Consider the following 24,152-nt stretch of genomic DNA (forward strand, 5'->3'; position numbering starts at 1 on the left):
TACCTTGTATATTCACCTGTTGGATAACAATACCATATTTATAATAATTACATAATTATAATAGCATACTTCCAGTATGTCATCAAATGTTATGACTTTCAAGTTTCAATTTGTCACTTAATTTTTATATAGAGAAATATTTATACCTCCGAATGCATCTTACTCATCAGTTTACTATTAATTGACGTACTTAGTAGCTAATGATATAATTGTTTAGGTCCATCTGCTTCCTTGTTACTCGTATTTTTTTAAATATACCAATACTGTAATTTCCTTTAACAGATTATGTCTGTTCTTAAAACTATATCATATCTAACTAAAGGCAAATATTGTTTATAACGGTTACTGTTATTAATAATGCCATATATTGTACATAACTTGATAATAGTAAATTAACTAATATTAAATTATTATGCCATATTAAACCACAGGTAGTATAAATATATAGCGCAAAACATAGAAATACAGAATGTGCACAATCCTAACTAGTGATGGGAACTATCGACTGAAATCAACTATCGACTGTATAGTAATTTATTACTTTGTACTATCGACTGTTTCAGACGCTATTTTTGGTTCGACTGAATTCACTACTTTTTGCCAGTGACTGTTTCAGTCGTATATTTTTAGTTACTATGTATGTAGTATATGTGCTTGTAAATAACAATATAATATATATTAATATAACAGCATTTTGGAACGATATTTTTCAAGATTATTAATGTAATAGGGTAAAAAGATTAAAGTTGTGAATAATAAATAGTAAAATACTTTTGACTGATTTTATGGCAATAATAGGTAACATTTCGATTACTCTCTCGATTTTTGTTAAAAAATATTTCCGTTCAATAATAAATAAAGCATTTACTTTATTTTAAAAAAACTCTAGTAGTTATTGTATGATTATTTTTAATTATGTCATGAATTAGTTTTTTTTTCTGTTATTAAGTATATGTTTAATTCTTAGTATTTATAGTTATTGTACATCTTTAGTTTTTAGGTTTTTTAAGTTCTATTGTATTGTCTATGTTTATTATAGTTTATTATTTAAAAATAGGAATTAACATATTAAAATAGGATAAAACATTTTTGGGGTATTATTACATTCCATAGAAAACCTTTTTACAGATCCACAGAACACTCAAATATAAAAGTAATTCTACTTCGTTTAAAATAAAATTATTAATTACATGTTTAATTGCATGTTATAGTAATTATTTATTTCCTATTTTTTTAAAGATAGTACGTGAGGAAATATGTACATCTCCCTCTCGCTTATAAGAAAGTTGAAAAATATAAGTACATATAAAATTAACTGCTCCAAGCAATTTTCTCCGTCCTTTCCTTGCTCACAATTTATACAGGAAAGGGTTCGTACATCTTCGTCTGACATCACGAATTGAAAAAAAAGTTGAATTTGTAGTAATAGTAAACAGTAGAATATGTAGCAAATATTAGTAGTAAATAGAAATAGTAATTACTAATTTCAGTCCCTAGTTTCTTAACTATCGACTGATTCGACACAGATATGTTTTGCGTGACTGAATCACTAGACGGTCGGAGGTAAAAAGATTTCTTTCCTTTATTCCGATTTGTAATTTTATGATACCTTTGTGAAAGTTATTTTTAATTTTTCCTGTTTTTGTGTATGATTATAAGGGAATTTATTGTTGTGACATTAATTTTGTAGCATTTAAGATAAATATTAATTGTTTAAATGTAAAATGTATTATTTTCCATGATGTAGAGGTTCAAATAAAATTAATTAATTTTTCAAATAATTCTGCTCTAGGGCAGAAACTGTTTTTAAAAGTAAATAATGATAAATTTTAGGAAACCACTCATAGTCTCCTACACGAAGTTTTCAGACAGGAAGGTTTATTCTTCGCATTTCAGACTGGCCATATGATTGTGGACCCAAAGGTGGAATATTATTACTTAACCAAGATGCAATTCTTATTTATAATTTTATTGGCAAGCCTTGAATATTTACATCAGTAACTGAATAGAAATATCTAATATAATTTATATGTGTATATTCATAGATCAATTCCTTTAACCTATCAGAATGGAAAATATGGCTACAAGTTCCAAAATTTGAACCAGCAATTGCTTAGCCTGCATTAAAATCTTCACAAATAATTAGAAGTGAGTACAAATATAACGTTTTTCAAAGCAAGTAAATTGAGAGATTGGACAACTGTTAATACATATTTATCTGCAGATGCTTTTGAAGATAATTATTGTGCACAACATACTAAGCAAAGTCAATATAATAAGAAAAATAGTAATTAGGTGTTGCTTGTTCTGGTTTATGAAAAAAAAGTATTGGAAAGAGTAAAAATGGAAAATTAGACATGGCATATGATATGGATAGTGTACTACCTATAAAAAACATATAAAGAAGGAAAGGAGGTTTCGTAATCAAAATTTTTTTGTAATGTTTTTGCTATATTTAATAAATTAAAATATTTTATTTTTAAGTATATTTTTGACAAATAATTTTTTAAGTTATTGTTTTTTATTTTATAATATTTAAGCTAATAACATATATACTTACAGTTACAGTTAGCAAATTTGTTATTGTCACATTAGAATTGCCTTTTAATATATTTTCAAAATGTTAACTAGCATTTAAAACTATATTTTATTTTTTAATTTCTCTTTTAGTATGTAAACGCGCTTTACGCGCCCTCAGGTGGTTCAAACGAACAAAACATGGTTACAACTTTATGCAGGTGTGATTGCATTTTAAATGTCTATTCTATGAATATTTTTAAGAAGTCAGGCAACTAACAATACGCCTAAAGCAATTATAGAAATATCTAACTTTTATTAATTTTTACAGGTTTTTTAGTTACAAGCTTCCATCACTAGGTGGCACTAACATGCAAAACAAAATTATATAAATTGTCATTCAATAAACAAATACCACAGAGAAAAAGGATACGAGGATTGTTGTTTTAAAGCTTTATATATAAATACAAAATTATACTGTCGTTGTTGATATCACACTGTCAAACGTTGATAACTCGTAGGTAATTTAGGGTTGCATATATTACGGTCCAAATAAAAAATATAAATGCTGTAAAGTTATCATTTTATAAATATTTAATATTATAAATCATTTATTTAATATTGAGAGACTATTTATTTAAAATATATAAATATTTATGGAAAAAAACACATTGAATATTGCAATTGGAATATACAAATGTAAAAGTTTATTTTAATTTATCTCAATTTAGATAACGTCACAGTTAATAACATATATGCAAAATTAAATATTTGATTGAGTTTCACCCAAATGTTTCAGTTTAGTTTCCTTACGGGATCACCAATATGGTCATATGAAAATAGACTTGTTTTTAGTTCTTATCACAATGTAGTATAAAGAGTCTTTCTTTTTGTTTTAAACAAGATTTCCTAATTTATCAAACTACCTTACTAGCATCTTATTACAAATTAATATAATCATCATAATAATAACTATGTATACTTTTATACCCAGCTTCATTTGTTATAAGCATTTGCAAATTAACTTAATGATATAAAACTCAACGAGGCACTCGAAAGTTAATGCAGCATTACGCTATTTTCGAACAATTGTACGTTAAATTAAGTAAATTAACATTGACCGCTTCTGCCCGCATTCATCAATTACATTCATTCTTCACCTATTAATGACCCTCCAGACATCGTTTCGGAACGTAAGCCGTTTATAATTAGTAAGATTAAAATCATTGATATTTAATACGTAAGGGGATAATAAATACTCGTTTTCAATCAGGGATTCCACATAGTACCATGAGGATCAACCAGCATAATGTATTAAAATATATTAAATTCCATTTGATTTTTCTTATCGATTAAATAATACTCCTTTTAATATGATCTAAGCTGATTATCGATGTTTGAACGTCCTTTAAGAGGTATTTAACAGTCGTGTTTTTAATTACGCTACTCAACAAATATCCAGCTTTCAATTATATTTCAATCATCATCACCGCATTATGATTCATTGCTATCACATCTTATTTTCCAGAAAAATTCTAATATGTGGCATTTTAGAGTAACGGCATTCTCAGAAATTAAAATACGCACTCTAAATATTTTTTTAATATAGCTCTCATTCCACTTGGTACATTTAAACATGAGGCTGATGAAGCTTCAAGAGTAATTTGTCAGCATAAAAGGCTTCCATTTGTCATAAAGGTGTCATACATCACTAAGTATTTTCGGAAAAAGGTTAAATTTGAAATTATTACTCAAACTTATTTATCAAAAACTCATAAACATCATCTTAAATAAATGTATAAGTGGTCACTGAACAAAAGTATCAAAAACATTATTTCTCCGAGTTAAACAAGATTATAAATTCCATTTCTAATAGGTCAATTGAAAAGTCCCCGGTCTGACACATAGATGGCGCTACTGGAATTAACTCCATATGTTTTTTAGTTAGCCCGATTGATGCCGAGTTTCCGGACTCTGCTTCAAGAAAATCATCAAGCATTGATATGCTAAGTTTAGATGTGGTGAAATGAGCACTGAAGACAGTGAATGCAGTGGACACCCAAAAGACGTTGTTACCGATGAAAACATTAAAAAAATCCACAAAATAATTTTGAATGATATTAAATTGAAATTGAATAAAATAAAATAGCAGACACTCTAAAGGTATCTACTGAACGTGTACATCATATCATTCATGAATATTTGGGTATGAGAAAGCTCTCTGCAAAGTGGGTGCCGCGCGAGTTCACTTTTGACCAAAACAACGACGAGTTGATGATTCGGAGCAGTGTTTGAAGATGGTCAAACGTAATAAACCCGAGTTTTTGCGTCGATAGGTGACAATGGATGAAACATCGCTCCATCATTTAATTTTTTCATTTTTACGAAGTCCAATCGACAGTCATCTGAGTGGACTGCACACAATGAACCCGATCCAAAGCGTGGGAAAACGCAACAGTCTGCTGGTAAGGTTATGGCGTCTGTATTTTGGGATGCGCATGGAATAATTTTCATTGACTACCTTGAAAAGGGAAGGACCATCAACAGCAACTATTACATAGCGTTATTGAACCGTTTGAAGAACGAAATCGCCGAAAAACGCCCGCATTTGAAAAAGAAAAAAAAGAAAGTGCTGCTTCACCAAGACAATGCACCATGTCACAAGTCAGTGAAAACGTTGACAAAAATCCGTGAATTGGGCTTCGAATTGCTTCCTCATTACTTTGCTCTTCTTAATATTCATCGATTCTTATTTTCTATGAATCTTACTTGTCAAAAACTCATAAACGTCATCTTATATAAATGTATAAGTGTTTACTGAACAAAAGTATCAAAAATATGATTTCTCCTAGTTAAACAAGATTATAAATTCCGTTTCTATCTATCTTAATTATATTTATATAAAATTATATTAAAATTTGACCGTTTCTCATCAACACCCTTTCAAGATTATTAACACATTACTTTCATATTATGTTGAACTTTTTCGTCCTCATAGATGAAGTAGGCGCGTTTTTTGACAAGAGTACGCCTAATATAAAATATTTTCAATTATTTCTAGTTGACAAAATATAACCATAAACTGTTGAACTGTAATTACCAGGTGTGTCGGCGAGTTCACATTCCATTTTTTCACTAGCTATAAGTATACAATGTTATGAATTTTAAATGTAAATTGGTCGAAAAATATACCTTGATTTGGCAGACAACGTGCCATCTCATACAGAAAAATCAGTCAAAGAAGTATTAAAATAACTTGGATTAGCTGTTTTATCGCACGTAGTCTCCATACCTAGTTCCATTTGAATGTCACATTTTGCATCAATGGGCCACACGCTTATGTAGAAGCATTTCGCCGATTTCAAGAAAGTTAAAAAATGTTTCGATGAATGTTTTATTTCAAAAATATAGAATCAAAAGGCCAATACTTTAAATAAGCAAGTTTTAACTATCCATTGAAATAAACTGTTTTCTTTAACGTAAAAAAGGAAAGGAAATACCGACGAAACTCGTTACGTTATAGTTATAGAGTACATTTAATTTTTTATTTATACATATTTGAAAGTGTTGCAAGTTTCTATCCTGTTTTTCTTTCAGTTAACTCTTTTGTTCGACTCTACCAATGTAATTAAATCAATTAACCAGATAATATGAAAATTGTCGTCAAAATAGAATAATTATGATTTGAGTATATATGGAACTAATGAGTACTCATTTTTTTGCAAATGATCTAACAATTGTACTAAGAGACAATTAGTAACATTAAGCAAATATAGACATTAAGTAAGAAAATCAAAAGCACAAATTACTTGAGTTCTCTAAGAAAAGTGTACACAAACTAGGTGAAATATAAAAACATAAAAAACCATGCAAATTTAAAGGTTAGGATTATTGCAATATATAAATTAAGAAATAAGATTAGCGAGGGACCGCCCACCTACTGTTGCGATAGTGGCGGTTTCGAATCCTGCTGGGGTATGGTCGTAAATTTATATTTGTGATTATCCTTAGGCAACAGTGCAAAATCAGACAAGGAAAATGATCCCTGTCACGCAAGTAATCAGGCTGGATAAGTCACTCGCCAGTTGGTAGGCTTAATGCCGAAGACCGTGGTTCGGAACCCACGTTAAACTGTAAGTTCAGTCCTAATAAACCCTCGTTGGTAAAAGGAGACTTTAAAATATACCAAAAAAAAGAAACAATAATTAATAAGATAAGATTATATAATAATTATTTAATGGTTTTTCTAATTTATAATAATAAATGAAAGAGGAAAACGGATATTCCCTTTCAGCAAGAAGCCAACGTAAGTAGTCTTTTCTTATAAATATACTTGACAATTATTCATTTTCCAATGAATTTCAAAATGTCTAACAAGTGTTAGTGTATGCGAAACTTTATATTGTCCTAAAATATTCCGTTTATTATCTACTAAATCAATTTAATTATATACATTGCGTGTTTTTCCCTATCAGTCGAGTCATACGCCTGCTATGCTAATGAGCTAATTATTTATAAAGCCACATCATTAAACTAATTATTAATAAACTTTGACATATTATTTATGGAGTGGCTTAAGTTAATTAGTTGTCTAATTACCATCTTGTTGAAAAAATTTAACTTCAACATTCAACTAAGTCTCACCTGGTACATTGAAAGAACTTCCACGAAAAACAATAATTTCGAGATAAATATTTAATGCTTATTTGATGCTGAAGCATGTTCTGTTATTTTAATGCTTCACAAATTGATCTTATAAACCAGATCTCAAGAAATAATTCCCTACAATATTCCTGGAAATAACATTTGCGACAAATCCACAAGATTAGCAAATTGTTATCTAAGAAATATTGTCAATTACTATAGTTTTATAGAATCTTTACGACACAAAATTTAGATATGCGTTCTTAAAAATATATCTATATCAATTTTGGATACAGGCGAAATGACAGAAAATTAATTATATCACTTGAGGTATTCCTCGAACACTATCAGTACAATATCTTGAAATATATTGATGATACTATACCCATATAGCAGAGAAGATCGGACTCATAATAAAAGAACTATAGTTCTTAGTCGAAGGAGATCAAAGACTTGTAGTGCAAATATGGGATTGTATTAAAACATCAAACCAAAGTACATTTGAATGAAACGAAATACGCTCAAATCAAGTAACCAGGAATAGTCGTCAAATCGGTTGCAAAATATATAAGTTTTAGGCTTTGTCCGACGCGCTGCCAATTCCAACTCTTATCCTTCCTCGTTTCTGTTGTACGTAAACAAGCAAAATTCTTGAAAGCAATAGTGATAGAGGTTTTACCTCTTACCTATAAATTATTGTGGCTGAATAATTAACTGTAGCTTTTAGATATAGTACAATTTTAAAATAAATTATATTTGATAACATTTTTGTTCAATTATTTTATTTAAATTAGAATTTTCTTGTATGTAAAAGCCAAACTGAACAAAAACTTAGAGTTGATGCGGCAAAATTGTAATGTTTCGACGTCATAAATATCCACGATGCATTACTAAAAAAACTTTAAATAGACCTTGAAATATACCTTAGTTATGAGAAGTCAATAGTTTTTCCCTTAACTTATTAACACTTTGTTCATTATTACTTCATGGAAATAGATTTAATTAAACTTTTAATAATATTAACATATCATTTTCTTCTCTTTACTTTATTTGAGAGAAACATGAGAAAACTTGTGGTTGTATGTAACTTCGAATAATTTGTGGTCGAATTTCGACCACAGGGCGATAAAACTCCTTAACAAAACAATAAAAAAACATATTACACTATAACGAATTTTAATTATAATCTCCTCAGTACATGGTACTAAAACACAGTCTATTTTGAATAAGTTAACAAATACACACTACAACAAAAGATATAAAATACTGATCAAACTCATTAATTTCGAATCAACAGAACTAATGCTGGTATTAAACCAGTATAAAAAAATGTTTTTCGTGTGGCAGAATTGCATCCGTCATGTTCACAACTACTGCAATGCACTAAGTTGTTGCTGCTTGTCGATGAAAGAACATCGCTCGGACACTGGCCGGTTATCAGAGTTTTTGAGACCAATCGGCATTCACGAACAAACTTATTAGGTGAATTTGGAACTAAAAACAAACAATATTATATTAGATTGGCCATTTTGATATATAGTTTCGTTCAGAGTGCAGATATTGTAGTTAAGAGCCAATAAGACTTATTTTACATGTTGCCTTATTTGTTACATTCAAAATATAATGTTACTGAAAACCTTCAAGTGTTACGAATATAAATAGTTAATATAGTTGAGTTGAAGGTAGCGGGAATATTTACGAAATTTGGCTACTCCAAGGATATTAGAAGTGGTAAATAATAACTTTCAATTTAAGGTTTTTATTACTTGTTTTTAAAAATAATTAATAAATAATTAACGCAGGAGGATACAATTAGTTATTATTAAAATGTTCTGATTACCTTTGATAACCTGTTTGATGCAAACGTTTTTAAACTGAGTTATTGTAGATGTACGTAACCCTTCACATGTAAACTGATGCGGTTCTGTCCTGGTCATCTGAATATTGCCGTAGGCGTAATCGTTGAGATGAACTTGATTTTGCAGTATTTTGGTTGTGTTGAAATAATCTCTGCAGCTTGAATCGTAATCTGACGAGCATTTCCAGCATCTCAATGATAAACCTGTGGATAAAACGAAATACTAAATTAGTAGATAAATATTCAACACAAAAACCTGGAAATTTTAATATTTATTAGGCGGTGGTCACAAATATTAGGTGCTTGCATATACTTTGAGCAGCGATATCTACTGGTGAAAATGCGAAGTATTAATGTAAGCAACATTAAAAACCCTAACCTCCGGCTTAGTGGTGCAGTGGTTAAGGCGATGGGACGATCCTGCTACTGTTGCGATTGCCGCGGGTTCGAATCCTGCTGGGACATGGTCGTAAATTTATGTTTATGATTGTTTAAAATTTGTGAATATTCTAGGCAAGTGTGTAAAATCCGACCAGGAAAATGATGCCAGTCACCAGGCTGGGTAAGACCGGATGTCTTCTGAGATGAAATCTAAAGTTGGTCACTCGCCAGTCGGTAGGCACCGTGCTCAGGACCGTGGTTCGGAGCCCACGTTAAATTTTAGGCCCAGTCGAGATAAGCCCATAGTTGGTAAAAGGAGACTTTACAATATATATAAGAAAAAAACCTAACCTAACTATCGAATTCAATGGTCTTGACAATTTTCCGCTTACAATCACAGTTTTCCATTTTGTATTATTGAGTTATTCAGTATATAACATAAGGGCTGAAAAGCCCCGGGACTATCACATAGATGACGCTAGTTTTATTTCATTCACCGCTGTTTCAGTTAGTGCTAACCTTAAAAAAAAAGCTGTTAAAATTTCATGATATTCTACTCATAAGTTTAAGAGATGCTGTGCTAAAACACTACTTTTGTTATTTTCAAAACAATAGATGAAAAACTTTTTCGTGTTTTTATATTACACTATTACTTGATGCAGAAAAATACAGTGCAAGCGAAGTAATGACTTAAAAAGTGTTATAAAGACTCCACTCTATTAGAAACAACAATAAAACGTTGGTTTGCTGGCTTTAATCGTGGTCGTAGAGACACCGATGATGCAGAACGCAGTGGACGTCCAAATGAGGTGGTAGCACCAGAAAACCTCAAAAAAATCATCAATCATTTTGGCATCATATTAATCATAAAATTAAGATTTCATCACAAGACTAATGTTAAAAAGAAAAGGAAATGGCTAGATATGAAATTTATGAAACTCGGTACCTACTACACTAAGTGTACACTTCACTGTATTTAACAGGGCAATTGAAAAGTCCCCGGCCTGACATATAGATGGCACTACTAGAATTAAATCTATATGTTTTTTTTAATTAGCCCTAACCCTCAAAAGATGCGTGTATAAATTTGACAGCTATCGGATCATTAATTTGTGAATTATAGCATTTTGAGTGCGTGAATTTCACGTCTTGAAAAATTATTGCTTTTTGAAGGGAAAAACTACAGTTGAGGCAAAAACCGGACACTGCCACAGTAAAATCAATCATCAAAGATTGGTATTCTAAGTTGAACGCTGTGGATGCCCAAAACAGGTTGTTACCAATGAAAACATTTAAAAAATCTACAAAATGATTTTGAATAACCGTAAATTGAAATTGAATGAAAGAGCAGATACTCTAAAGACATCAACCGAACTTGTACATCATATCATTCACGTATATTTGAGTATGAGAAAGCTTTGTGTAAAGTGGGTACAGCGCAAGCTCACTTTTGACCAAAAACAACGACGAGTTGATGATTCGGAGTAGTGTTTGAAGATGATCAAGCGTAATAAACCCGAGTTTTTGCGTCAATACGTGACAATGGATGAAACATGGCTCCATCATTTCACTCCGAAGTCCAATAGACAGTCATCCGAGTGGACTGCACACGATGAATCCGCTCCAAAAACGCAACAGTCGGCTGGCAAGATTATGGCCTCTGTATTTTGGGATGTGCATGGAATAATTTTCATTGACTACCTTGAAAAAGGAAGGACCACCAACAGCGACTATTGCATAGCGTTATTGACTGTTTCGTAATCGCCGAAAAACGACCGCATTCGAAGAAAAAGAAAGTGCTGCTTCAGCAAGACAATCAATCACAAGTCAGTGAAAACGATGGCAAAAATCTATGAACTGGATTTCTAATTGCTTCCTCATCCACGGTATTCTCCAGATCTGGCCTCCAGCAACCATTTCCTGTTCTCAGATCTCAAAAGAATGCTCGCTGGGAAGAAATGTTCGCCGAATGAAGAGGTAATCGCCGAAACTGAGGTCTATTTTGAAGCAAAAGACAAATCGTACTACCAAAATGGTATTGAAAAGTTGGAGGGTCGCTATAATCAGTGTATCACCCTTGAAGGGAATTATGTTGAATAAAAAAACTAATTTTGCCAATAAAATGTGTTTTATTATGGCTCAATCATCCAAAATCCAAAATAAAATATTATTATCAGTATTTTATTAATATGCCTTAGTACAGGAATAGTAACTTTCTTTAAAATGTATTATAGACTAATTCAATAATTCTCAGGCTTTTTTAATATGATAAACGTTTAATAATTTCAAAATATTATTACTAACACTAAGTACACTCCAAATGGATGCACGCAAAATACCACGATATAGTAACTAAAAATCATTGAGTTAAATTATTAACAGCTCTGAGGAGATTACGAGTAACGCATTCATTCTTATGCAATTCCTTAACAACAATAAAAAGAACTAAATTGGCTTTTTAAGTTAGTTCGATCATAGATTCAATGCTAAAATGGGATAATGTAATGAGAGTAAGACCTGATGATTTTCTTAAAATAAATCATTATGAATAAAACTAATCTCACCAACAACATGGCATGGTGAATGTTTCAGACATGTTTCGAACACTGTTTCAAAATTTAGATCACAAAAAAACATTTGAGATATTTTATATGCTAAGGTAGTTAAACATATTTGAAAAGTTCTGGAATTATCTCTCTTGAAAGGAGTTATATTTATTAACAAAACTAATATGGTCAACAACAATATGGAATTTTGTATTCATACTAAAATTACTTTTATTATTAAGTTATGATATAAATACACAAGAAACTGTAATAAAAAAATTATATAATACATCGATTGGTTTAGGATTAGTCACCCCTTAAATGGCGTAGGTGTATTCCATTTCATCAATTCATCAAGGGTGATTAAGACAGTTAAAAAGTTCCCGTTTTTTAATGGAACAATTAAATTTACTTATTAAAAGACACCAGTCCTTTTTACTGTCCGCCATTTGATTGTTACTACTAGCCAAAAATTTACACATTATTATCTAAGTACCTTTTTCAAGAGATAATTGAGAAAAAAAAGTTACACATATATATGATAATATGTGACAGAAAATGACTTATGACAGAAAATTTTGAAGAACTAGCATTAGTGATGTATTAGTTTAAATATAATTTGAAGAAAAAAATTGAACTTGGTCTCTTAAATATTTAATGACAATATTATTCCAGCAAATCAGTGAAAGTACCTATTTTATCATTATTGAGTTACGAATAGTGTGTCCTATTAGAACTTTTTTAGAATAATTCCTATCGAAATGAAAATAAAATTGAACAATATACACTTGAAATGAAATTAATGAAACTAACAATTTTAATTTTAAAAATAATAAATCACCCCACATACCATATTTCACTAAAGCCATTAAGCAAATAACCGTCTGTAATATTTGTATGGTCGAACACATTTTAGTTGTAGTTTGTAAATACACAAAGTAACACCCTAGTCACCGTACCCGTAGAGCCTACCCGTACAACACCACCTCTGTTAATAGCTCTGTCCGCATTATCCCGAAAATACAAAGGTTAGTTTTTAATCCTGGACTTCCCCCACTACACGAAAATGCATCACTAATTTGCCCTTTCACCTTCTTTGCGCCTCTAATAGATGATGTTTCACGGGTCAATTATAACGGTACACCTGGTAAAATAGTCGTTAACTGTTTATTAGGCCACAAAAATAAAATAGAATTAATTTAGTGCCCATATTTATTTTTAATTTTGTTAACAATATTTTGGGAATGCTCGAATATATAAGCCATTTATTGAGAAAAATTGGTACAACTTATATTAATCTATTATTCATTGTTTTTCATATTACATATAAACCATATATTGAGAAAAATTAGTACAATTTATATTAATCTTATCACTTTGTTCATTATTAAAACTTCATGGAAATTAGATTTAGTTAAACGTTTAATAATATTAACATATCATTTTTTTCTCTTTACTTTATTTGAGGGAAACATGATTAACATGTGGTTGTATGTAACTTCGATTAATTTGTAGTCGAATTTCGACCACAGGGCGATAAAACTCCTTAACAAAACAATAAAAATATATTACACTGTAACGAATTTTAATTCTAATCTCCTCAGTACATGGTACTTAAACACAGTCTATTTTGAATAAGTTCACAAATACACATTAAAAACAAAAGAATACTGATCAAACTCATTAATTTCGAATCAACAGAACTAATGCTGCTATTAAACCAGTATAAAAAAATGTTTTCCGTGTGGCAGAATTGCATCCGTCATGTTCACAACTATTGCAAAGCATTAAGTTGTTGCTGCTTGTCGATGAAAGAACATAGCTCGGACAAAGGTCGGTTGCTAAATAGTCGTTAACCGTTTATTAGGACACAAAAATAAAATAGAATTAATTTATTTAGTGCACATATTTATTTTTAATTTTGTTAACAATATTTTGGGAATGCTCGAATATATAAGCCATTTATTGAGAAAAATTGAACCCTTGCAGCATGTGACAGAGCACTGTCATATCAGAGCATTAATTTGCATTACTTTACTATTGTTGGTATTTTGTAGAACAGTAGTTTCCGAATAATTAGGCGACGTTGTCATTTGCAAGCAATCGAGATGTTGAATTCGATGTACTACACCAGCCATTTTGTATTTTACCCTGGTATTGATAGGTCCTCTGTTTTGTAAAGTTAACAATTGTTTATAGTTTATTTGTTCTTGTAGTGTTCATATTTTGATTATAAAGGATTGCCAGTAGAAATTGTCAAAAAGATATTATAACGCTTTTAATCCAAACAGACATATGAGGCCAACTGCATATCCATTCGATTTTAATTCTGCAAATTGAATTCAATTCTATATCAAATTCTTTTTATCTTAGGCATACTTGACCCTGCGAATGTAAAACTACAAATAAATATTACTCGATATCCTTTATGTGAGACTATTCAAAGTAGCAGTGAACTCACGTCATCTGAATTGATGATGTCGAAACGTCACAATGTCACAGCATCAACTTTGAGTTGTAGTTCATTTTGTCTTTGACATGCAACAAAATTCTAATCTCAATAAAATAATTAAACTGTTAAAAACACAAAATTATATCATTAAATTAAAAAATACTGTAAAAAATATCATTACTTTAACATTACAATACATCCAATGCATATATTATCAAAGACTTAAAAGTACAATTAATTATATAGTTATACTAGTTGTAGGTTAGGGTTGTGTTTTATTATATTTAAATTGATTTTTTCCGTAACACCAATGAGCTAAAGTTTTGGAAGCGTTTTTTTTATATAGTGGTATGTTTTGAAGTCAACAAACAATTGTATATCCAAGTAATATATTTTACTTTATTTAAAGGGCATATTTATCTTTAACGCTTAGTTCTTATTTCCTTCGGTACAGTGTTTACCTGTAAAGTCATTTTGATATCACTGTATTTCTACTTAGTTAATTCGTTATTACTTGTATACAGCTTTCTTGATAAAACAAAATTTAATCACTGAATTATCCCTAATACATTTGCCATATCTGTAAAACAGTTAGTATTCTTTCTCTCCTCACACATTTTAACCAAATGCTCATGTATATTGTGAACAAATATATTTATGCACATAAAACTTTCACACACTACAATAAAATTTCCTACAGTTACCGCATATTAATTATATTTCACCTTTAGTTATTTCCACTCTCTTCACTTCAAATGTTATAAATAATAAAACCTAACCTATTTTTATTACAAAGTTTAACTTTTCCTTCAACTTTTGTTGTTTTAAGACAATTTTTATTATCATCTTGCAGTGAGTGAACATCTTGTCATGTCATGTCATCATGTCTTATCTAAATACACATATTGAAACAATAAGTATTCCTTGATTTTATTACATGTTTTAAAAAATTGTATTCTTTTAAAAGCAATGTCTGAAATTCCCATTCGACCTCATTTTTACAGCATTTAAATCCTATATTATTTAACAGTCTATGAACGGATGCTCTACATTCCTAAAAGAGTAGCACATCTCTAAGCTTTTATGGATACTTTTCAAATTAACAGTTTACTCTAATACAATTGTATTAAATTAATCTTATGTTGAAAAAACTATTCACTATTTTTATACTTCATATATTTGATCTCTGATATAGTTAAGATCAAGCTGATCCTGATTCGTCAGCCCTTCGTATAAAGACGGTCCCTTTTCGGTGAATTTCAGGTCATATTTTTCATATTTGGAGATATTTCGGTGACCCTGTCGATACCAACCTCTGTTCCGGTTCGAAGTCACTAATTAGAAATGCAATATGTTCTGTCTGACTTTGGCATTTTCATTAATAATAATAATAAGCAGCGATTTGAAATTTATCAAAACAAGCAAAGCGTTAAGGCAACGTTTGTCGGTTTATAACCTCTAGTTATTATAATTAATATGTTGCAGAATTTTGCAGACGTTTAACAACCGGACGTCTTTGGCAGGCTGATTCGGTTAGGTGTTCGAACTTGTCAGATAACATATCTTTTTAAATAGAATAAAGTGAGAAGGAAAATATTGTCTGACTCTAAAACGAATTTACAATTTGCGACTGGCACATATTGATGGCGTGAGTTCACTGCTATTTTGAATAAACTATATATCATTTCCACATCATTAAAATTGAACAAGAAATTGAAGTTTGACTCCATTATTTACTCTATTTCCATTTATTGCAATATAATATTTCTGCATTATTTATCTGCACCGAGGAGTTATATAAACCAAGAAAAATAATAAACCACAAAGCTTCAAATACTATGTTATCAATTTATTCCAACCAGTTTCTATTAAGTACATCTTATATTTACACTACAAATAAACAAAAAAATATAGAAATATCACCATTTTTCATTCTAACATTTACTATAATCTTCAAATAAGTTGTTTCCATAATATTTTACATAAAAATATAAAATATACGCTTTGTACCATAGCAATCTACAAAATTAGTGTTATAAAATGATAATATTTTACTAATAATTCATACCTTATACACTTATTTTGGCATTATCTGCCGCTAATTTTCTCTATGAAATAATAAATAATTATATTAGCTCAGCAAAATGTAAATATAAAATTAACTTAAAAATGACTTCTAACCACAACTATTGTAAACAACAAGGCGTATATAGAAAAGGATGGGTAGCTGTGAAATCTGGCAGAAATCAGGTTAGATTAGAACAAAGGCTCATGTGCGGTTCTGGCCAATCAACACTTATTGTCGAGTCGTTTTACTGTCGCTAAATTAAATAAACGAGAAACAATTTAAAGAACTGCCAGAAAAATGTTAACTAGTTTAATCTAAGAAATATATAATAGAATTTTCCAAAATGGTTAATTTATTGTGGTCTGTCTTTAGACGGATGTTTGACTTACTATGACGGATTGATATGATTTATGTTTTTATTTATTTTTACCAAATTCTTAGTCAACACATCCGCAGAGAAAACTCTATGATCACAACATAATTTCGACAATAAATGAAAGTTTCAACAAAAATTTAAGGTTAGGGTTTCCTGGTGAATATATTCATTTTACTAAATTTTTAAATTATATTAATTATTTGCTTTGCGGTACCAATGTATAAGTAATTAACAAAAAAGGGGTATAAAATTTAATCTGATAATTTATCTCCCAGTAACATCATAACATAATTTATCACCCTGTTTTATTTCAATCCCCTTTGTTCTTTTTAAATTAGAAAGAGAATAAAATGCAAAATTCCGTCAGATTGTGCAGAGAATGCTGTGAGAAATGTCTTTTTATAAGTGTTAATGTTATATATATATATATATATATATATATATATATATATATATTTATATATATATTTATATATATATATATATATATATATATATATATATATTTATATATATATTTATATATATATATATATATATATATATATATATATATATATATATATATATTTATATATATATTTATATATATATATATATATATATATATATATATATATATATATATATATATATATATATATATATATATATATTAAAATAACTATGGGTTCATCTGGACTGGCCTAAAATTTAACGTGGGCTCCGAATCACGGTCCTCAGCATTAAGTCTACCAACCGGCGAGTGAACAACCTTATAAATCATCCCAGAAGACATCCAGTCTTACCCAGCGTGGTTACTGGTGTGACTGGGAACATTTTCTTTGTCGGATTTTACACTCTTGCCTAGAAGATTCACAAATTTTAAACAACCACAATTTACGAACATGCCCCAGCAGGATTCGAACCCGAGGCCATCGCAACAGTAGGAGGACTGTCCCATCGCCTTTACCACTGCGCCACCAAGCAGGCTTATAAGGGTTTTATTTAATTATTTTTAAAATAAATAGTTTTAAAATATAAATTAGTAAATCATTAATCATTCCCAGAGAAGTATGGCATATAAAAAATAATTAATAAATTTGTACATGCATTAAGTAAATTGTAAGTTTGTTAAATATAAGGTGGGGCAAAAGTCCCGCTATCACTTTGATTACTCGCATCTTGGTAATGTCACGTTTAACTCAGTTTCGATTTCAAACAGGCAGATTTCAAGATGTAGCTGTAAATATTTCTCCAATGGAAATTGCTACAGAAATTGACAATAACCTCAATCCTAAAAAGGATCGTGGAATTGTTGATATTTCATTTGGATTATTAAAAAAGCTGCCATGAAAAGCAGTAATCATGTTGACATATATATTCAATGCCTGTTAGAGACTGAAGCATGTTCCGGAAAATTTTAAGTTTACTTGAATAATTATGCTTAAAAAACCTGACAAACTGGCAGAACAAGTTGGATCTTGAGGCCGATTTCGCTGCTACCTGCGATATTAAAATTATTTGAGAAACCGCTGTTAAATCGCATTAGATGTCCAATTTGGATTTCGGAATCATCATTCGACAATCGACCAAGTGCGCAGATTAACAGCGGTTATTGAAAACGCATTCGAAGAAAGGAAATACGACCCTGCAATATTCGTGGATGTTTCACAAACTTCTGACCGGAGTCTCGCAAGAAGTGGCATTCTCAACATTTAAACCTATTCCGACTAGAGTTCTACAAGGTAGTGTCTTGAACCATTTCTCTTCTGCTCTATACTGCTGATATCCTAACAACAAAATAAACACTACTTGGAACATTTGTATCTCTATTTGAAGAAGTTATATCTCTGTCTAAGGCTATAGAAAAAGTATGTTCGGAAAAAACGGGTAAGTAGCGGTCAAAAAGATCTGCAAATGGAGTAGAGACTGGAAAATACAGCTTAATAGCTCAAAATCTGTGAAGATTAATTTTGCGACAAAAACTTGGTTATATCACTTGATGGATGGCCTATTGTTCAAGCAGAATTAGCTAAACACCTGGGAATATATATCGATGGTAAGTCAAACTGGAGACACCATCATCATCAACAAAAAGCGGAGCAGAATTAGGCTCAAAGTCAAGCAACTGTAGTGGTTAGTCGAAAAATACTCTCAACTTGATCTAAAATCGAAGAGATTGGTTTGTAAGCCTATAGGGTGCAAATATGGGGTTGTACTAATACATCAAACCAACGAGTAATCCAATGCACCCTAAACAAAGTTCTATGATTAATTACCAATGCTTATTGCTACGTAACCAACGAAGAGCTGCTCCATGACCTCGGAGTCAAATGAGCATAAAAAGGAAAGCAGGAAACACATGCTGTATATTAATGTAAGTACAACAGAACAGTAGTAATAAATTAATTTGTAAATTAAGATTGTATTAAGCATATCGAATGTACGATGTAATTTAAATTAAAAAAAATTATCTGTGTTCTGAATAAATTAAAATTACCAATATTGCTTACCTTAACCGAAGGAGGCAGAGAAATATTAGCTTCCTGCCTCTTGTTTTTGATGATCTGTACGATATTTCCTTGATGTTTTCTTACTGGCGGGGAAGGTGTCATCTCGAACTTCTTCTTTTCATTCTTCACTTCTGTCAATTCGAGTTGTTCGTATACTTCGCGTTCTAGTTCGTCCTCGTCGTTCGTCGTCGACGGAAATACTTTTCTCTTAATTTTCTTGGTGTCTCCGCGATCTTTTGTGATGGACCTTGCATTACTTAGTTCCGACAGTTTTTGGTTTAACGACTGATTAGTTGCTATTAACACATTGACATGTACGTAACATCCATTTTGCTTGATATTGTAATGTATTTTTACAAATATTCTTATTTTAACTTTTCCGTTATTATAAAGGTGAAACTTGAAACGTTTTTTGCTTCGCGCCACGTATTCAGTTGAATTTGCCGTAACGCGTACCTGGGAGCTGTTTGACACCGTTAACTAAAAGTTAGCCGTAATAATATACAGATGTAATTTTTGTAATATTTCTGGAGAGCTGTTTTCGAGAAGGGAAAAACACGTCTTGACTATGAAAGTTTAGACCGAACTTGATATAAAATGAGAAGGAAAATGTCTGGTATTAAAAGGAAATTACAAACTACAATATGCAATTCATACATCTTCATCACATGAGTTCACTGCTACATTGGATAAACTATAAGTATTAATACAATTAAATATTATGTTTAGCGTGTTGCAGCTTCTTCCCAAAAAAATTAAAAGACAATATAATCGTCTTCATACGAAGCAGATGACAAATCAAGATCACCTTACCTACAAAACCGTCAGTAGTCAATATAAACATCATTAATACAATTATTTCAGAGGAAATAAATTAGCCTGGTATGTATACACAGAAAATTTTAAAATATGTAGTTCTTCGAGAGATTTAGAACAGCTTTTCATACATTGTTGGGAGACATAGAACTTATATAGTGTAAAGATTACCCACAATGAGTTCTAATGGAACTTCCGGACATTGTTCAAGACTTGTTATTTCAATTTCTGTATTTAGATGAGACATCAATATTTCAAAATGGAACACAAAATAAAAATGGAATAAAGACAACAAAAGTTGATGGAAAAAGGTAAATATTAGAGTAACATTTGATTAGGTTTTATTAGTTATAATATTTATTAATAATTCATTGCCGGTATATTGTTCATCATGCTGGAAACAGGAATGGTTTCACGCCTGACGCAGAGCTAGTGTTTTCGTCCAAGAGCGACTACTATAGAGAAAACAACTAAGTAATGAATGTTTTTGCTCTAATTTGAAAATCGGCTAATGAAGAAGTTAGAGAAACCATCAGTTGTTGTTACGGAGAGTACATTGATGAAAAAGACACCAACAAGTGGATTGACAAGGCATATAATTAAGTAGTAGCTTACGATACATACAGAGAGTGGCCATATTAAAGAGTGAACCATACCAAATTTTTACTCGATAAATAAACATGAAATGTTTAGTTGCCTTCTTTTGTAATTTTATTTCTATAGAAATAGGCCTGAAAAAAATACACGTTAAGTCAGATAGTTGAAGGGTTGTTGTTGTTGAAGATAGTTGACTGTTTTGTATAAATGACAAATATATTATGAACAATGCAATGAACCAATTTTTATCAAGAAAGATATACACAGGTATATAGTTATAGAAGAAACTAAAGAGAAATACAGTGATATCAAAGTGTCTTGACAAGGAAACACTGCTACGACGAAAACAATTACTAAATGTAAAAAGGTAAATATACTCTTCGATGAAAGATGAATCACGAACTGTTAAAATAAATTATATTTGATAACATTATTTTAATATTTAATTATTTTATTTGAAAGCCAAAATGAAAAATAAATTATTATAAAACTGACAAAAAAGTTGACGCGGCAACATTGCACCGCATATTTGAAATGTTTTACATTTGTGATATAATGCCTGGGGATACTCCGACTTACTCGACCGAAAAACTAAATATTTTGATAGTTTTAACCGATTCTATCATATAAGACATGAATGTTTCAATAGGTAATAAAAATGTAATATAAAAAATAAAAAATATTACAATTTGATGTGTGCGTTGTTTACAAGCCTAAATTTAACTTACCTATATACAGGCAACCATATATACAAGTCAAATACATATAAGAAGTAGCTACTACTGCCAATTTACCGCGGTCGGAGACGTGCGGCGTTGCCAATTATGCTCTCCAAACTATTATATCAATTACGAGTAGGGTAGGAAGATTTGTAGGTTGGGGTAATTTTGCTAAAATTTGGGAATACACTGTGCATTTCGCTTTGTGTTTAATGGGAGGAGGTTGGCTTATAATAATTAGAGTGCAAACGCTAAATTTTGGTAATCAAATTATTACTTAATTAGCCATTCTCTTTTTTATAATTTTAGATATTTTAATTTACGATTGTATAGAAATATTGTTTAATTAGTTTTTGATTTAAATATTTAGTTTGAGTAATTAATTGGAAGGACAAAACATGGCACAGAAGAAGCTTTTCTATTGTGAAAACTGCTCGAAGTCATATACAACCCACTCTAATTTGAATGTCCATTTCAAGAGAATTCATCCAGGTAAATTTTTGCAAAAATTTTAATTTTTGACTTTCCTACTGGATCTTACGATAATTTTATGTTTTAGAAATAACATCTGCATCAAATCTGAAGGGTGCATTCATTTTTAAAAGTGTTACTTATGAAAACGAATATAGCAACAAACAAATACTGAAGCAGCATGGATCCAAAACAAATCATCCTGCTATTAATGAAGATACCGATGTAACAAAAACACTGTACACGTGTGAGTGATGCCAATATACTACAATGAATAAGCTATATTTCTTTCAATTGTACGACATTATTTCAGTGTAATCAATCTGGTTTTTGTCAGTAAAACAACAGGTAAAAGGCATTTGGAGGTTCAAGGAAGTAACAAGATTGTTCAGTTACTATTAAATTAAAATAAAGAGGTGAAGAAAGTGAAGTAGAATTCACCAAAACACATTTTGGACATGAAAATACCTTAAAACCCTACATCTCTTGAAAACAAATAGAGAAGAAATTTCAACCCAATTAGCAGCTAAAATACAATTTAATGTGATATTGGATAATTGATATGAGACAATGTAGATATTACTAATGTAAGTAGGATAGATTTAGTGACTCAAAGATTTACAAAATATACAAGCAGTTTATAATCTTAAATCCACAGCTATTTGAAATGAAAATATACAAGCAGTTTATAATCTTAAATCCACAGCTATTTGAGATGAAAATGATGCCATAAGTGTTGAAGCATGGGTAAATGAGATAAAAGATACAGGATGTATACTGTTATATAATATTATACCACGAGATGAATCTACCCCAATTTAAAAGGAGATGGTACATTTGCAGTTATTGACCAATGTTTGGAATAGCCCAGAGAAAATCGATAAAAAGGATGTAACCATAAAACAGGTAAGTACAAAAACTGAATATAATCATGACTATGAAACTAACAATGTGTGCTTGTCTGATTTATTTGCAGTTAGTGACCATTGTTACCCAAGTAAATGCCCATACTGGTGGATTAGACCTACAAAAGGGATAGATACCACGTTAAGAAAATGCGCCTAGAACTCTACCTCATAGGTGGTGTGGAAAAGAGATCATTTAAATATTATAATTTTTTATGAATTATACATTCATAATAACATAACATTCTACTATTGTCCTATTGTCCTTTTTATTGAAATAAATTATGTTTATTGTAATATTGTTGTTTTGTATTTTCCCTAATTTCGTAACTAAAAAGTAGACATTTTGAAAACAATATGTATTAGTTTACCTAGCGTATTTAAAAATGATAATTGTTATTTTATTAAAATAATATTCAGTCATCGCAGAAATATCAATTTCATTTATGAAGTTCAATTAATAAAAATCCCAACTGTATTTTAAGGTGGTTGTTGAAATAGTACTAGATAAGGGTACGCTTTTGGCCATAATATTCAATTTATTTTATCAGTTCCATTTTAATAGGAAATTGAAAAGTGTAGTTATGTAGATATTAAATATTTCTTATACTTTTGAATGGATATAGTTTGAACTTAGAGGTAAATATCATTTCGTTATCAGCATTACTGATTGTATGCTACCATTGTATTGTATCAAAGCATCAAAAGAAGATTATAAATTAAACTTATATATATATATATATATATATATATATATATATATATATATATAGGTGGTGACTGGTCCACAAAAAAGGAACCATTCAGAGCGTAATCTTGAAATGGACATGCGGCTCTGTCAGACAGACGGATCAGGTGTCGTTCCCTGCATATATAGGAATAATAAATCACCAGCAGGCCTTTTGTCGGATCTGATATATTGATTGTTTTGACTAAATCGTTATTCTGGCGAAAACACGTCTGCAGGTCTTGGACAAAAGGTGGATTGTGAGTTGAAAATAAAAGTGTATTTAAATAAACTATTAAAATAAAATTAGACAACTATCGTCATACCGAAGAACTATCCGTCAAACTGTCGATACAAGGGTGTAAACTTAACTAACTAAAATTTACCTCGCCTAGCACCCTATCCCGACCTGAGCCTCTTGAAAAATGTTCACTCTTGGCTAATATAAACAGATCTCATATCTAGGATGAAACATGACCGCCCGCGGCGGGAAACGCAACATATAGCACCTTAAAAGTGGCCACGAAATTTCCTTGCACAATATGAGTACATCAAGCAACGTTATTTGAAAGTAACTATT

General features: G+C 30.4%; 2 protein-coding genes and 1 long non-coding RNA gene across 5 annotated transcripts; 2 read left to right on the forward strand and 1 right to left on the reverse strand.

Annotated features, from left to right (window-relative positions):
• Positions 1–8,320: 8,320 nt before the first annotated feature.
• LOC143206592 (uncharacterized) lies at positions 8,321–12,971 on the reverse strand. Its single transcript, XM_076419202.1, has 3 exons — positions 12,797–12,971; positions 9,002–9,223; positions 8,321–8,655 (listed from the first exon to the last, which is right to left on the reverse strand). The coding sequence occupies exons 1-3, from the start codon at positions 12,855–12,857 to the stop codon at positions 8,441–8,443; spliced, it is 498 nt and encodes a 165-aa protein (XP_076275317.1). The 5' UTR covers positions 12,858–12,971; the 3' UTR covers positions 8,321–8,440.
• Positions 12,972–21,594: 8,623 nt separating this feature from the next.
• Positions 21,595–22,482, forward strand: LOC143206593 (uncharacterized). Of its 3 annotated transcripts, none has more exons than XM_076419205.1 (4): positions 21,595–21,730; positions 21,840–21,961; positions 22,029–22,187; positions 22,289–22,482. In XM_076419205.1, the coding sequence occupies exons 2-4, from the start codon at positions 21,868–21,870 to the stop codon at positions 22,345–22,347; spliced, it is 312 nt and encodes a 103-aa protein (XP_076275320.1). In that variant the 5' UTR covers positions 21,595–21,730; positions 21,840–21,867; the 3' UTR covers positions 22,348–22,482. The 3 variants fall into 3 exon arrangements, with proteins under 3 accessions (XP_076275320.1, XP_076275321.1, XP_076275318.1); XM_076419206.1 differs by having other exon boundaries at positions 22,254–22,389; XM_076419203.1 differs by lacking the exon at positions 21,595–21,730 and having other exon boundaries at positions 21,733–21,961; positions 22,029–22,185; positions 22,254–22,482.
• A 116-nt stretch (positions 22,483–22,598) lies between these two features.
• On the forward strand, positions 22,599–23,142 carry LOC143206594 (uncharacterized). The gene is made up of 2 exons (XR_013008466.1): positions 22,599–22,846; positions 22,917–23,142. It is a non-coding gene; the product is annotated as an uncharacterized LOC143206594 (long non-coding RNA).
• The last annotated feature ends 1,010 nt before the right edge of the window (positions 23,143–24,152 follow it).

Source organism: Rhynchophorus ferrugineus, unplaced genomic scaffold (assembly GCF_030347505.1).
Source record: "Rhynchophorus ferrugineus isolate W39M unplaced genomic scaffold, kcgeb_rfMv2 rfM1, whole genome shotgun sequence".
Lineage (NCBI taxonomy): Eukaryota > Metazoa > Arthropoda > Insecta > Coleoptera > Curculionidae > Rhynchophorus > Rhynchophorus ferrugineus.